The 14,537-nt window shown below is 36.4% G+C and overlaps 1 protein-coding gene across 1 annotated transcript; it reads right to left on the minus strand.

The window, feature by feature from the left end:
- Positions 1 to 66: 66 nt before the first annotated feature.
- On the minus strand, positions 67 to 13,930 carry LOC107862354 (protein ENHANCER OF LHP1 1). Its single transcript, XM_016707910.2, has 12 exons — positions 13,520 to 13,930; positions 4,017 to 5,125; positions 3,524 to 3,700; positions 3,295 to 3,408; positions 2,750 to 2,854; positions 1,891 to 2,025; positions 1,744 to 1,799; positions 1,567 to 1,669; positions 1,379 to 1,495; positions 1,164 to 1,290; positions 925 to 1,055; positions 67 to 836 (listed from the first exon to the last, which is right to left on the minus strand). Exons 1-12 carry the CDS (start codon positions 13,794 to 13,796, stop codon positions 324 to 326), a joined length of 2,964 nt encoding a protein of 987 aa, XP_016563396.1. The 5' UTR covers positions 13,797 to 13,930; the 3' UTR covers positions 67 to 323.
- Between the last annotated feature and the right edge of the window lie 607 nt (positions 13,931 to 14,537).

Raw genomic sequence — 14,537 nt, forward strand, 5'->3', positions numbered from 1 at the left:
TTTGATTTTTTTCAAGGTGCAAATTCATCAAATTTTCTTGCACGAATAGTAATACAAAGAAGTGAATTGTTGACCATAATAACAAGCAATGGCCAATGAGATGTTACATTTTGCAATTACTAACAGGATACCAGCAACCTAAAGATGTAAAATTCATACTCAATTTCGCGTTATTGAGGATTATCAGATTCAACTCTCGAGCCTTGTCAATTGTTTCCACATTGTATTTTGCTTAAATAAATACAAGAACTACCAACAAGCCTAATATTATACAACTTTCTCCATTACAAGCAACTAGCCCAGTCATTTCAGTCACAAAGGCATCATGTGTCAGCTTTCACCTTTTTCTTTAGGGAATCAAACAAGGATGTATTTTGCTTCTTGTTCGATGACTTTGCAAATGGATTTGTGGGGCGTTGTGCTGTTACCTTATTAGCTTCTCCATTCTTATCTTGTTCTACATCTTCCACTTCTTTTGCATTTTCTAATTCTCTTCCATTTTTCACTTCATCCACCCTATCCTTTTCATCCTTCACTTTCTTAGCTTTCTTCATATCAAATGCATTTTTGAACTCCCTGGCCATTTCCAATTTTCTGGCTTTAGCATTTTCTGCCTCTACATTTACATCCTGGCTGGGCTCTTCCAGAGACCGCTTTTTCGTTTGACTAGGAGCTAACAAATTTAGAGACGGAGAATCCTGTGATTCCAATCTTTTACTGCTTTCAACCGTAATATGGGACTTGGTTAATGCAGCATGGGCATTAAATGAGGTATCACCTTTCAGCTCAGTAGATGCAGAAATTGTGCCGCCAGCTGTTTCTTTATTCATTCTTTCCTGTAGAAATACAGCGTACCATGAATATGAAATGTGAAGTAACGAATATATGACAATCATATGCTTCCATGAAGGTCATGGTCCCTACCTCCAATATGGCATTAAAGCGCTCAGCCAAATTTGGCAGTTTCAGTGCTGTAACAAGCTTTATAGCACCTTTAACTGATTTTTCCAAAGCCAGAAGTTTTACGAGTTCGGTAGCTCTCACTAGCTTATCTCCTAATAAGAGGGTAAAGCAGACGATATCAGCATTTAAGAAAACAGAATGGAAAAGTAGGAAACTGAAGTATCCTAAACTTGATGCATCCAACTTTGTAGAAAACTGACCATTGCAGCAGGAGGCAATGAGCCTCAGGATGCATCTATCAAGAGCAGCTTCAGTATTAAAAGCCTCGTCATCAAGCAAACCGGTGTCCTCACCGACAGCTTCCATTTCTTCAATTGTGCTCTGAATCTGAATTTAAATCCATCAAAATCGCATATCAACATGAATTTCCACTGAATTTTCTGGAACCTGTAACGAAATTTCAACATATACATACCCGGTGGAGGTGCATGTTATTCATTATAAATTCATTCTCTAGGTTTTCAGCTCCCAGGTCAGATGAAGCAAGAGGAAATGAAAGATCCAACAGTGAGAGAATAGGTTTAGGGGTGGTCTGAAAATACAACCAGAGGATTAGAAAGGTGTTGTAGATATGGCAAGAAAACATAGCAACAAGCATCATACCTCTGGAAATGAGTCAGGAGATTTGCAAATGACACAGAACAACTTGCTTGTATTTAAACCAACAACCCAATAGTTTTCTTCTGGCTTCTTCAATTTGATGGCACTGAAATTTCTAATTTGTAAATGAACAAGATTTTCAACATCAATGCAATTACTGGACAAAGAGAGTTTATATACCTGAAAAGTGGAAGCCAACTACCACCATATTGATTAGTAAAGACTCTTAGCACACCCTACATTTGCAGTTGTTAAGTCACCGACTTCAATTAGGAATCTTAAGAAAAAACAATGGTCTCAGAACTAATGCTCAATGCTTTTTCTCACCTTAGAGTCAAAAGAACTAAGATGGCCTTCTTCACTAAAACCAAACCATGACAAACAGGAACCAGGAGTCAATGGAAGTCTTCCTCTGCGAGGTTGTGTGCCAAGACGAATATTGAAGACTCTAAATTCAAGAATCTGTATCGGATTTCAAATAGTTCTATTATCAACAGATCAGTCCAGCTATTCTCCAATTGTCATCAATACTTCAGTCCAAATAATACTTGCATATATTTAAGTTTAACTAGAAAATTTAAGATCAGCAAAACTTAAGAGAAACAACTATATATTACAGCAAATCATGTGATCTCAAATCAATATGAATATAGCTATGATATGCTTTGGTAGTACTTTTTTAGTAGATCCTAAATTGTTAGTCTTGAAGTCCGTCAATTTTATTTGAGTGACGTTTACTTTTCATACTAAGTCAAAAATATATGGAAGGAAGAGACGAGCTTAACAGGCAAAGTATTAGTACTTTTCACTATGTTCAAGCGTTGGAAAGTAACATGCATAAGCCTAAACAAGGTTAGAATTATAACATCCTTTATTTAAGAAAAGAAATATTAATCAACGAAATGCCTTTAGTTATCATTCAGACAGCATGAAAATTTGATCATAGACACCATGAACAAGAATATTTCAATTAATCAGTTGTAAAAATTACTTTGACACAGCGTTTTGATGGGTAATCTACTGTGAGATAACTTCAAGATTGATCTAATATCTTCTTTTATTAAACAGCCACTGTATAGCCTATACTAACATAATTCTTCATATTCTAATAACTACTCGGTTTTACAGGGCCTGTCAACACATGAAACGAAAGCACTTAACCACATGACATAATAATGAACCATACCTGTTCATTCGAGGGAAGAGGGGGAGATGCATGTGTGACAACAGCAAGTTCATCCTTAAAGCCTGCTGCAGTAACCACTGGTCCATCAAGAGAAAGAATATATCTCTTGTATTTGAATCCAAATAAAGAAAAAAACTGCTTCAGTGATCATTTCCAGAATAATCAAAAGATGGTTATGACATTCGAAATACTCCATCTATCTGAAGCTGATCATCATAAGTCTATTTGGGTAATGCTAAAACAACAACATACCGTGTAGTCCCACTAATGCTAAAACATTGGCCATTTTCACAACTTTTTATACTAAAAAAAGCAAAGGTATAAATAAACTAAAAACCAATCCATTGTGAAAACTGGAAACACTTGTCGAGAAGTAATACAAATACAAACTGTACACCTCCATTAACTATTACAAGCAAATGTTATTCTCTTAAAATTACATGAAATCAAACAAAACATTCAATTTGAAACTAAGGGAAATTGTGTTGATCCAAATGGAACCAACTTACAAACCCTAAGCAAGCAATATCTGAATATATGTATACCTGCAGGCCACCCTCTGTGAAGATGCGAAGAAAATTACAACTTGTAATGGCAGCTACCCAACCAGTTCCTAGTGCAACTGCTCTTACTTCCTCCTCTTCGAATCGCATTGACCACTTATGTAGCACAAGGAAATTAGAGTTAGCCACCAGAAGTACTAGATTTCTGAAACATTTTGGCACACGCACTCTCCTGATATATACACATGGAATAACAGATTAAATCACTAACCTCACTGTTATTAGCCCAGGTACTGAAAGGTCGATACATGAGTGTGCTCATATTCTTTTCACCCTTGCGTGGATTTGCAAATACACTTCCGTTTTCATTTAATGAAGCCATTGTGAAACCAAAATAATCAGTCATTGCAGGTACTCGGGGACCACTGCTTGTGTCATGAAAATCAATCTGCATTGAAGTTATCATGTTACAGAACAACTCATTCATATGTCTATGGTAAAACATAATCCAAATTGCACTCTCAATATTGCATGCACCAATTATTGGTAGTTGTTTTCCCCTTGTTAGGTTTGTTCACAAATTGATGGTCACAGTTCTAGCCATGAACTGTTAAAAGTCAAATCAGTTGAGATCGAAGATGGTAGTGGAAGCAAGCACAAAATTCAATTTTGTATTATAAGAATAAAATAACTAACAAGAGTGAAGTTTTGGAATAGAAATAACGACAGACACAACCATGAAACAAGCAAGCAAGCAATAATACCTCTATGTGAGAGTATCCATCATGCTCCATTGTGGTTATACTGCCAAGCATGCTGTAACATAGAAAACGCCTTTTGCCAGGCAGCTGCGGAGTCGCGCCTGGCTGAATAGCTTCTTGCATTTTGGGGCCTGCAGAAATTGGTACATTCTTGAGCTCATTTCTCTTATTATCTGGACGATCCTTGTGACCATGAGGAGCCTTCTTGCGTGGTTCAACTTTTGGATGTAAATCCAACTCTTCATTAGTGTCTTCTTCCCAATCATCAGGATAACTATGCTGTTTGTGTAATCTTTTTCTGCTAAATGATTCAGATTCACCATAACTATCCTCTCCAATATCACTTAAACTGCCAGATACACTTGGGTTTTCTTCCTCTTCATCATAGAAGAGAAGACCATGACCATTTTTAGAACTTAAATCAGGAATGCCTTCCGTGGGAGATCTCATTGAAGAGGGCACAGCTGATTCCCAGACACCATACTTCCCCATGATGTCAATTATTACCAGTGCATTGCCAATTGGTTTCCACGCCATACAAGTTACCCTGTTCTCGAATTTCTGCCGATCAATATCTTGTTTCTTATCAACATCCCATATCAAAACCTGTCTATCTAGTCCAGAAGTAGCCATGTACTTTCCATTTGGTGACCAAGACAAAAAGCAAATGGGCTGTACATGTTCACCTCTAAGGGAAAACAGTTTTTCTGCAGTGTCTCTGTCATACATCACCACATCATTTTTCAAGCCAGGAACAGCTAATAAATCCCCATTAGGACTCCAGCTAACTATATTCATAAAAGAAAAATCAGAACCAATGACAGGAGCTATTCCTGTTAAGACGTGAATTGTTTTCCCAGACTGAAGTTCCCAGTGCATGACAGTCCCTAGAGAATCAACTGAAGCCAGGTATTCACTTTTGGGATCAAAAGCTATCCCAGTGATGGACCCTCTATGTCCTTTAAGAACTCTTGCAATCGAGCCATCAATAGTATTTATAAGTTTGATACCATCATCATCACCAGCAGCTGCCAGCATAGTTCCAGATCTATTGAAAGCAAGTGTCCGTATAGGCAATGTAAATCTAGTAATATTTGTCTCGAACTCCCCACCTGATGCAAACATCAAAACAAGAAACAAGTCAAATGATGATCGCAATCAGCAAAATGATGAGCAGCTGAACTAACAAATCAGATATTTCAAATTTGGCATAAACAGCCAAGTATATGCCTCTGTTTCAATTTATATGAGGCTTCACATGTCAAGACATTTTGAATTGTTTGATATCATTTCGTATTCATTCTAATTTCACAACATTCAAAATTCATCTTAACTTTTAAACTTTGAATATGATATGTCTCCAATCAAATTAACTTCACAACCACTACTTCATTGTTTTTGTTCCACTATCACTAATGTGATAAATAAGTCAATCAATAATTTAAACTCCATGCCAATTCAAATATCATCATACAAAATAAAATGGTGTCAGTAATAGTTAAGGCATTTACAGAACTATATCTCTAGATCAGTTCTGTTAGTTAACTAGCATGATGTCTCGAGCAGTTAGTGTTGGGTTCATAGTAGATGAAAAAAGTGTGAATGGAAAAATGGAGAGTAAAAGGGTGGAGGGAAAGAGACACTAAAAATGGAAGGTGTACTCCCAAATTGGCAAGTTTACTCTTTCTCCCACATTGGTGGAAGAAGAGAACTTGAGTGTTTATATTGAGAAACACTAACTTCACATGGATAGTGAGGCAAGAACTAGATGATGCCTCGCGCCGTCGTCGTCGTCGCTCGGCTCGGATTTGGATTAGGAAAACGATCGATGAGATCTATCTTTCTGGACAAACTTTATTTGAATTCCGAAAAATGCCAAAGGGAATAACACAGTAAAAACATTTTTTGTGTTCGATACTCCATTTATATGCATTTTTTCTAAATTGATGCGTTGTTTCAGTGAACGTTGAACAGATGCACTGTTACAGTAAACAGATGCACTGTTACAGTGAACAGACAGATGCACTATTCCAGTGAACTGGTGCACTGTTTCGCCAAATGGTGTAATGTTTCAGCAAAAATACTGCACTGTTTTGGGGAAAAAACAGCCATGCAATTTCAGAATATTCACACCTCTAAGTTGAACCAATGCCACCTTTTTGAACAGGCATGTTATGGCTAGAAAAACCTGTCTTCTTCCACAGGTTTGATGCAATGAAATTTTTAGAATAAAAACTCTCTTCTTTTCTTTACAAATATTCTGTGTGATCAATCAAAGCGTTCTGTGCGATCGAAGAATCCGCCTATTTAAGGTACTGCTATAGTCAGATTGAAGGCCATTTTATCCTGGGAGGAAAAATTTCACAACCTCGGGTACAGTGAGGGGAATTATTTCCTTAAGAAAATTTCGTGAATTCGGACGACTTGGCCTATTCAATTTCTACTTCATCTTATTTTTCCTGAAAAATAAATACAACTCTTGGAAAGATCATTTTGATCTTGTGCTGAGGGTATTTGATACTTCATTGTGTTCTTGTTTATACTTGAACTCTAGTTGAAGTTGTTGTTGTAATATACAGATTCTGCATACCCGACCATATTGTGGGAAATAACATTCTTAAGGAAATAATCTACAGAATCTGTATTGCTTGTTTTTGGATATTAAAGCTTAAGCTTTCTACTCCGCTTGAATTTAACTAGTGATTAGAAGACATAAAATCTTCATCACAAGTTAAGGTTCACTCGGTTGACGATTCGAAGTAATAAAAACATCATCGTTAACTAGAAACAAGAAGAAGAGTTTTAAGTAATTTAACTTTATAAATAGTATTTTGAAAAATTACTAAGTTTTCTATCTTGTGGTGACAGGAAAAATGACAACTGAAAGTCAAATGCATGATGTGGCTACGACTGTGGGGGCAAACAATACTGCTTCATCAAGCCGCACAAATGCTCCGCCAACAATGGCACCGGCGGAGAAGCCCGAAAAATTTTTGGGCATTGACTTCAAGCGGTGGCAGCAAAAGATATTATTTTACCTCACCACTTTATGTCTGCAACGGTTCACTAGCGAAGACGCTCCTGAGGTGCGCGAGGGAACCTCAGACAAAGACCGCTTCGTTATTGTAGAAGCTTGGAAACATTCAGACTTCCTTTGCAGGAATTATATTCTGAGTGGTCTCCAAGACGACCTCTACAATGTTTATGGTGGAACCAAGACATCAAAGGAACTGTGGGGGCACTTGAACGAAAATATAAAACGGAGGATGCGGGAATTAAGAAATTCCTTGTTGCACGGTTCCTGGACTTCAAAATGATAGATAGCAAATCTGTTGTCTCTCAAGTACAGGAGTTGCAAGTCATCATACATGATCTCCTAGCAGAAGGTATATCTTCGAATGTTCTTAATACTCACATAAACTGTTTTGTAGGTTTAATTATGAATGATGCTTTCCAAGTAGCAGCAATAGTTGAGAAGCTACCACCTTTGTGGAAAGACTTCAAAAACTACTTAAAGCATAAGCGCAAGGAGATGACTGTTGAAGATCTTATTGTCCGACTTCGTATTGAAGAGGACAATAAAGCTGCCGAAAGAAGGTCAAAGGGGAATTCTACAATTAATGGAGCACATATTGTAGAAGATGACCAAAACAATTCGAAGAAAAGAAAGAAAGTTGAACATAGAAGCAATCAACCCAAGAAAAAGTTCAAGGAAAAATGCTTCAATTGTGGCAAAATTGGCCACAAATCCACAGATTGTCGAGCCCCGAAGAAACGCAAGAAAAAAGATCAAGCAAATATGATTGAATCCAACAAAGAATGTGATGATTTGTGTGCTATGTTCTCAGAATACAACTTGGTGGGGAATCCTCGCGAATGGTGGATGGATTCTGGTGTCACCCGTCATGTATGTGCCAACAAGGAGTTGTTTCCATCATTTTCTTCGGCTCAAGCAGAAGAAATGATCTACATGGCTAACTCCGTTACTGCTAAGGTGGAGGGAACATGAAAAATTTGTTTAAAGATGACTTTCGGCAAGGTCTTGACACTAAACAATGTGTTATATGTTCTGGAGTTACGTAGGAACTTAATTTCTATTTCACTCCTAGATAAAAACGGATTCAAATGTGTAGCCGTTCCTGGAAAAATTATAATTAGCAAAGGAGAAATGTATGTAGGGAAAGGCTATCTGACCGAAGACCTTTACATATAAGATGAATGTAATGACTGTTGAAATAAATAAAAGTTCAAATTCTTCTTATTTGCTTGAGTCTTATGATTTGTGGCACGTTTAGGCCATGTTAATTACAAAACATTACAAAAACTGATTAACTTAGAAGTTTCACCTAACTTTGAGTGCAATAAATCAAAGTGTCAAACGTGTGTGGAATCGAAGTATGCAAAGCATCCTTATAAGTCCATTGAAAGGAATTTCAATCCTTTAGACTTAATACACACTGACATTTGTGATATGAAGTCAACACCATCACGTGGTGGGAAAAAGTATTTCATAACTTTTATTGACGATGGCACTAGATATTATTATGTCTACTTGCTAAATAGTAAGGATGAAGCAACAGATACGTTTAGGCAATATAAAACTGAAGTTGAAAATCAATTGAACAAAAAGATCAAAATGATAAGAAGTGATAGAGGCGGAGAATTTGAATCTCCCTTGGCGCAAATATGTGTAGAGAATGGAATAATCCATCAAACTATTCACCTCGATCTAATGGAATTGCGGAAAAGAAAAAGTCGAACTTTGAAGGAAATGATGAATGCATTACTTATAAGTTCTGGTTTACCGCAAAACTTATGGGGGGAAGCTATCCTTATAGCCAATCGTATACTCAACAGAGTTCCTCATAGTAAGACACAATCAATTCCTTACGAAAAATGGAAAGAAAGGAAACTCAACTTGAAATATTTCAAAGTGTGAGGGTGTCTAGCGAAGGTTCAAGTTTTTATACCTAAAAGGGTTAAGATAGGACCTAAAACGGTGGACTGCGTGTTCATAGGATATGCAAAAAGTAGTAAAGCATGTCGATTTTTGATTCATAAATCCGAACATCCGGATATTAATGAAAATACGGTAATTGAATCAGATAATGTTGAATTCTTTGAAAATATTTACCCATATAAAACTAGACATGAACAGTCTAGTGGAGGATTTAAGCGACCTCGAGATAAACCAAGTGAGAATGTACATAATGAAGAAAATCCAAGACGTAGTACACATCAAAAAACGTCAACTTCGTTTGGATCGGATTTTGTAACATTTCTCTTAGAAAATGAGCCTCAAACATTTAAAGAAGCGATGTCGTTGTCAGACTCATCCTTTTGGAAAGAGGCAGTCAATAGTGAGATAGATTCAATCTTAAGCAACCATACATGGGAATTGGTTGACCTTCCTCCCGAAAATAAACCTTTAGGTTCTAAATGAATCTTCAAAAAGAAAATGAAGGTGGATGGTACTATTGACAAATACAAGGCACGACTTGTAATAAAAGGCTTCAAACAGAAGGAAGGCTTTGATTACCTTGATGCATACTCGCCAGTAACAAGGATAACCTCGATTCAAATGTTAATTGTCTTGGCGGCGGTATATGATCTTCAAATCCATCAAATGGATGTGAAAACCGCATTCTTAAATGGAGACTTAGAGGAAGAAATATGCATGGAACAACCTGAGGGTTTTGTGGTTTCAGGAAAAAAAAATAAGGTGTATAAACTTGTTAAGTCACTTTATGGACTAAAACAAGCACTTAAACAATGGCATGTAAAGTTTGACCAAACCATGTTGGCAAACGGATTCAAGATAAATGAATGTGATAAATGTGTTTACATTAAAGACACTCCAAATCACCAAGTGTCATTGTTTGTTTATATGTGGATGATATGTTAATCATCAGTAGAGACATTTCTGACATAAATGCAACAAAACGAATGCTCGAGAGCAAGTTTGATATGAAAGACCTTAGAGTTGCAAATGTGATCTTAGGTATAAGAATCCATCGAACTCCACAAGGGTTAGCATTGTCACAGTCTCATTATATCGAAAAAGTATTTGACAAGTTCAAGTATATGGAATTTGGTATTGCCAAGACTCCATTGAATGTGAACTTTGCACTTCGAAAGAATGAAGGTGAAAGTGACTCACAATGGAGTACGCAAGAGTATTGGGATGTTTAATGTATATAACGAACTGTACACGACCAGACATAGCCTGTACTATTAGTAAATTGAGTCGGTACACGAGTAATCCTAACAAAACTCATTGGATGGCAATGAAAAGAGTTTTGGGGTATCTTAAATACACTCAAAACTATGCTTTGCATTATAATAAATATCCTGCAGTAATTGAAGGATATATGATGTAAATTGGATCACCGGATCGAACGAAGTAAAATCCACAAATGGATATGTATTTACTATCGGTGGAGGAGCAGTTTTTTGGAAATCATCCAAACAAACTTGTATCGCTCGCTCTACAATGGAATCTGAATTTATCGCATTAGATAAAGCCGGTGAAGAAGAAGAATGGCTCCGAAATTTCTTGGAAGATATTCCGTATTGGCCCAAGCCAGTGACACCAGTATGTATACACTGTGATAGCCAAACGGCAATAGGTAGGACAGAAAGCATGATGTACAACAGTAAATCTCGTCACATACGACGGAGACATAATACCGTTAGGGAACTTCTCTCTAGTGGAATTATCACTATTGACTATGTAAAGTCAAAGAATAATGTGTCGGATCCACTTACAAAAGGCCTATCTAGAGAAGGAGTGGAAAGAACATCCAAGGAAATGGGTGAAGGAGTGGAAAGAACATCCAAGGGAATGGGTTTAAGGCCTAGAACAAGTCAGCATAGCAGTAACTCTACCTAGCAGACTGGAGATCCCAAGAGCTAGGTTCAAGGAGATCAAACAAAGTTGTGTCTGATAGGCTCAACATTATCAAATACTCAACCCATTATCATGATGTAGACAATGTTTAGTAAACAAGGATAAGACTTCAGGTGAAAAGTCTTTTAATGATTATCTAAATTTGGCAGATTTGACCAAATAGTTTAATCTACTAGATTGAACGTTTAGAAATCACCTATGTGAGGGCGAATTGGAAGCCGCTTCAAGGAGAATGTTAGTAAAGGCCTATTCTCTAAGCTCTCATGAAACCGGGACGTGTTCATGGCTGAAAAGAACAAAACCATGAGAACCATAAACGTTAAAAGGCTAGTTGTGTGACATGTATTGTCTAGATGTACAATAAAGTTCGACGGTTCAAAGATATCAAATCTACCGATTGACCGAGTGCATCTGATGCATGTTCACTACGGAAAGTTCAAAGGGAAACCCACTTATCCAGATGCAATCAGTCTTTGTTTGATGATTACATACTTGTTCGTAAAACTTTTACAAAGAATAGTCATTCCCATTCATTTGGGGGATTGCTGGGTTCATAGTAGATGAAAAAAGTGTGAATGGAAAAATGGAGAGTAAAAGGGTGGAGGGAAGGAGACACTAAAAATGAAAAGTGTACTTACAAATTGGCAAGTTTACTCTTTCTCCCACATTGGTGGAAGCAGAGAATTTGAGAGTGTTTATATTGAGAAACACTAACTCCACATGGATAGTGAGGCAAGAACTAAATGATGCCTCGCGCCGTCGTCGTCGCTCTGCTCGGCTTTGGATTTGGATTTGAAAAATGATCAATCGATAAGATCTATCTTTTTGGACAAACTTTATTTGAATTCCGAAAAATGCCAAATGGAATACCACAGTAAAAAAAATTTCTGTGTTCGATACTCCATTTATATGCATTTTTTCTGAATTGATGCGTTGTTTCAGTGAACGTTGAACAGATGCACTGTTACAGTAAACAGATGCACTGTTACAGTAACAGATGCATTGTTACAGTAAACAGATGCACTATTACAGTAACAGATGCACTGTTCCAGTGAACTGGTGTACTGTTTCGCCAAATGGTGTAATGTTTTAGCAAAAATACTGCACTGTTTTGGGGAAAAAATAGCCATGCAATTTCAGAATATTCACACCTCTAAGTTGAACCAATTCCACCTTTTCGAACAGGCATGTTATGGCTATAAAAACATGTCTTCTTCCACAGGTTTGATGCAATGAAATTTTCAGAATAAAAACTCTCTTCTTTTCTTTACAAATATTCTGTGTGATCAATCAAAGCGTTCTGTACGTTCGAAGAATCCGCCTATTTGAGGTACCGCTATAGTCGGATTGAAGGCCATTTTATCCTGGGAGGAAAAATTTCACAACCTCGGGTACAGTGAGGGGAATTATTTCCTTAAGGAAATTTCGTGAATTCAGACGACTTGGCCTATTCAATTTCTGCTTCATCTTATTTTTCCTGAAAAATAAATACACTTCTTGGAAAGGTCATTTTGAACTTGTATTAAGGGTATTTGATACTTCATTGTGTTCTTGTTTATACTTGAACTCTAGTTAAAGTTGTTGTAATATACAGATTCTGCATACCCGACCATATTGTGGAAAATAACAGTTAGATACATAGAGGCAGAATAAAAACAAATCAAGAAAAAAAATTCAGAAAACAAAAAGAGATCGAGATGATAAGGAAGATATTAAAAAGTTGAGCTATATTTCTACTACTTTCTCTTTTTTTTTCTTGATCTTTCTCTTTTTATGTAAGGGTGGTATGGGGGAGGTGTGAATAGCAGGATATGCGCACAACTTCTTCACTTCAAGCAGTACAAGAAAGGTTGTTGGGAGCTTGCCAATCTCGCAGAACTTAATTCGGGAATTAGCAAAGATTGATTCAAATACTAAGCCCTTAAAATTTTGATCAAGGAACAAAGTATTAAAAGGACAATCTTTGTATGTGCCAAATGAATTAAGACTAAATGTACCTTTAATTTCTATTCATATCAAACTATGTTAAAATCCTACATAATAATTAGCAGCTTCAAATACTGGAAAATAAAACAGCCGGAACAAGCAAGACCAGCCAAACTAACCCGATAATCCAGCATGGTGTTGACCAAACAATATTAACATATTATGATTTTTTTAGTGTAGTTTTCTTTGTTATCTGATTTATACTTCCATGGTTTACAATTATTAGCTTTAACATGACACCCCATTATTTCAATTCCAACATAATGTGATCCCAAGTAGCTCATGAATTGAAGGTGTTTTAACTAAAATTGTAGTTGAAGATCCATTCTTCAGAGCGAAACGCAAGTCTTTGTCACAAACAGAAGAATTCTGCACGCTGTTCAAGTAGTTAACTCTAAGTTATCGGTCCTCAGCTAATGTGCTACAACTCTTTAATCAGTCAACTTAACGATTCACTAATCATTTTGCCTCCAACAGGAATCGAACAAGCAAAAACTAAATAAAATAAAACAAACTCCTTGTTCCTAAAATGAAATTACTCTACTTTCCATTTCGGCGATAGAAGTAGACTACGTGAAACGTTATTCAAAAAGAAAAAAAAAAAACATACCAGGGAATTTGTATAGTTTAACGGAATGGTCAATAGATCCAGAAGCCAGACAAGTGAAATTAGGGGTAAGAGCCAAAGCGGAAACGCCATCTCGATGATTTCGAATAAATTTAGGTGGATTAGCTGGCAAAATAGCATCGTGAATACAAATAGAAGAATCGGAAGAAGACGCAGTGACAACTTGTTCGCCCTGTTGGTCCCATAAAACGGAGCAGAATGACCCGACGCCATTGCTGTTCTTGTGAGCTTCTCGAAGCTTAATGGATCTGATCTTCATTGTTCGCTAAACTTCGTTGCTTCTCTTTGGTGTTTTGATTGGGGTTAGTTTTTTGAGTGTTAGGGTTTTGGATAGATGTAAAATGATTTTGGATCTGGCGGGAAATGGATTTGTGAATTGGGATAGGGAAAGAGCGGGAAACGGAGGACAGAATTGGAATTCTCTATTTGCTTTATGCGCCATTTTACTGGACCTGATACCGACCCGAAAGTAGTTACCGGGCTGAACTCTCTCACAAGTGGGCCCGCCTAGAATGGGCTTGATAAATTTCCGAGTCCGTTATTTTTTGAAAAAGTTTCTCGTAAATAACATATGGGCAAATCACATAAATGTACACTTTAAGAGTCAATATTACAAAAACTACCCATAGTTTCTATTTTACAAAATACAACAATAGAAATATAACAAAATCTACCAAATAAGGTAAAAGAAAAAATAAAAGACAATAAATAAAATAGCATGATTTAAGGGGGCAACTTAATAGTTGATATTTTACCCTACAAATTCTCCTATTTTGTTTTTCATCAATTTTTTTTTCAAAAATAATAAATAAGCCAAACGAAAAAACACTACATTTATTTGATATTTGTTTTATGTTTTCAGATTTAATTTATTTAATTAAATTGACCTTGATTTTTAATATTTTTTAGGAGAAAACATCATTAATGATAGTAAATTCTCCGGTTGATTCAAACCACATCCTATACAAATTTCATACATCATAAAATTATTGATACACCT

This window comes from Capsicum annuum, chromosome 3 (genome assembly GCF_002878395.1).
Source record: "Capsicum annuum cultivar UCD-10X-F1 chromosome 3, UCD10Xv1.1, whole genome shotgun sequence".
Classification (NCBI taxonomy): Eukaryota; Viridiplantae; Streptophyta; class Magnoliopsida; order Solanales; family Solanaceae; genus Capsicum; species Capsicum annuum.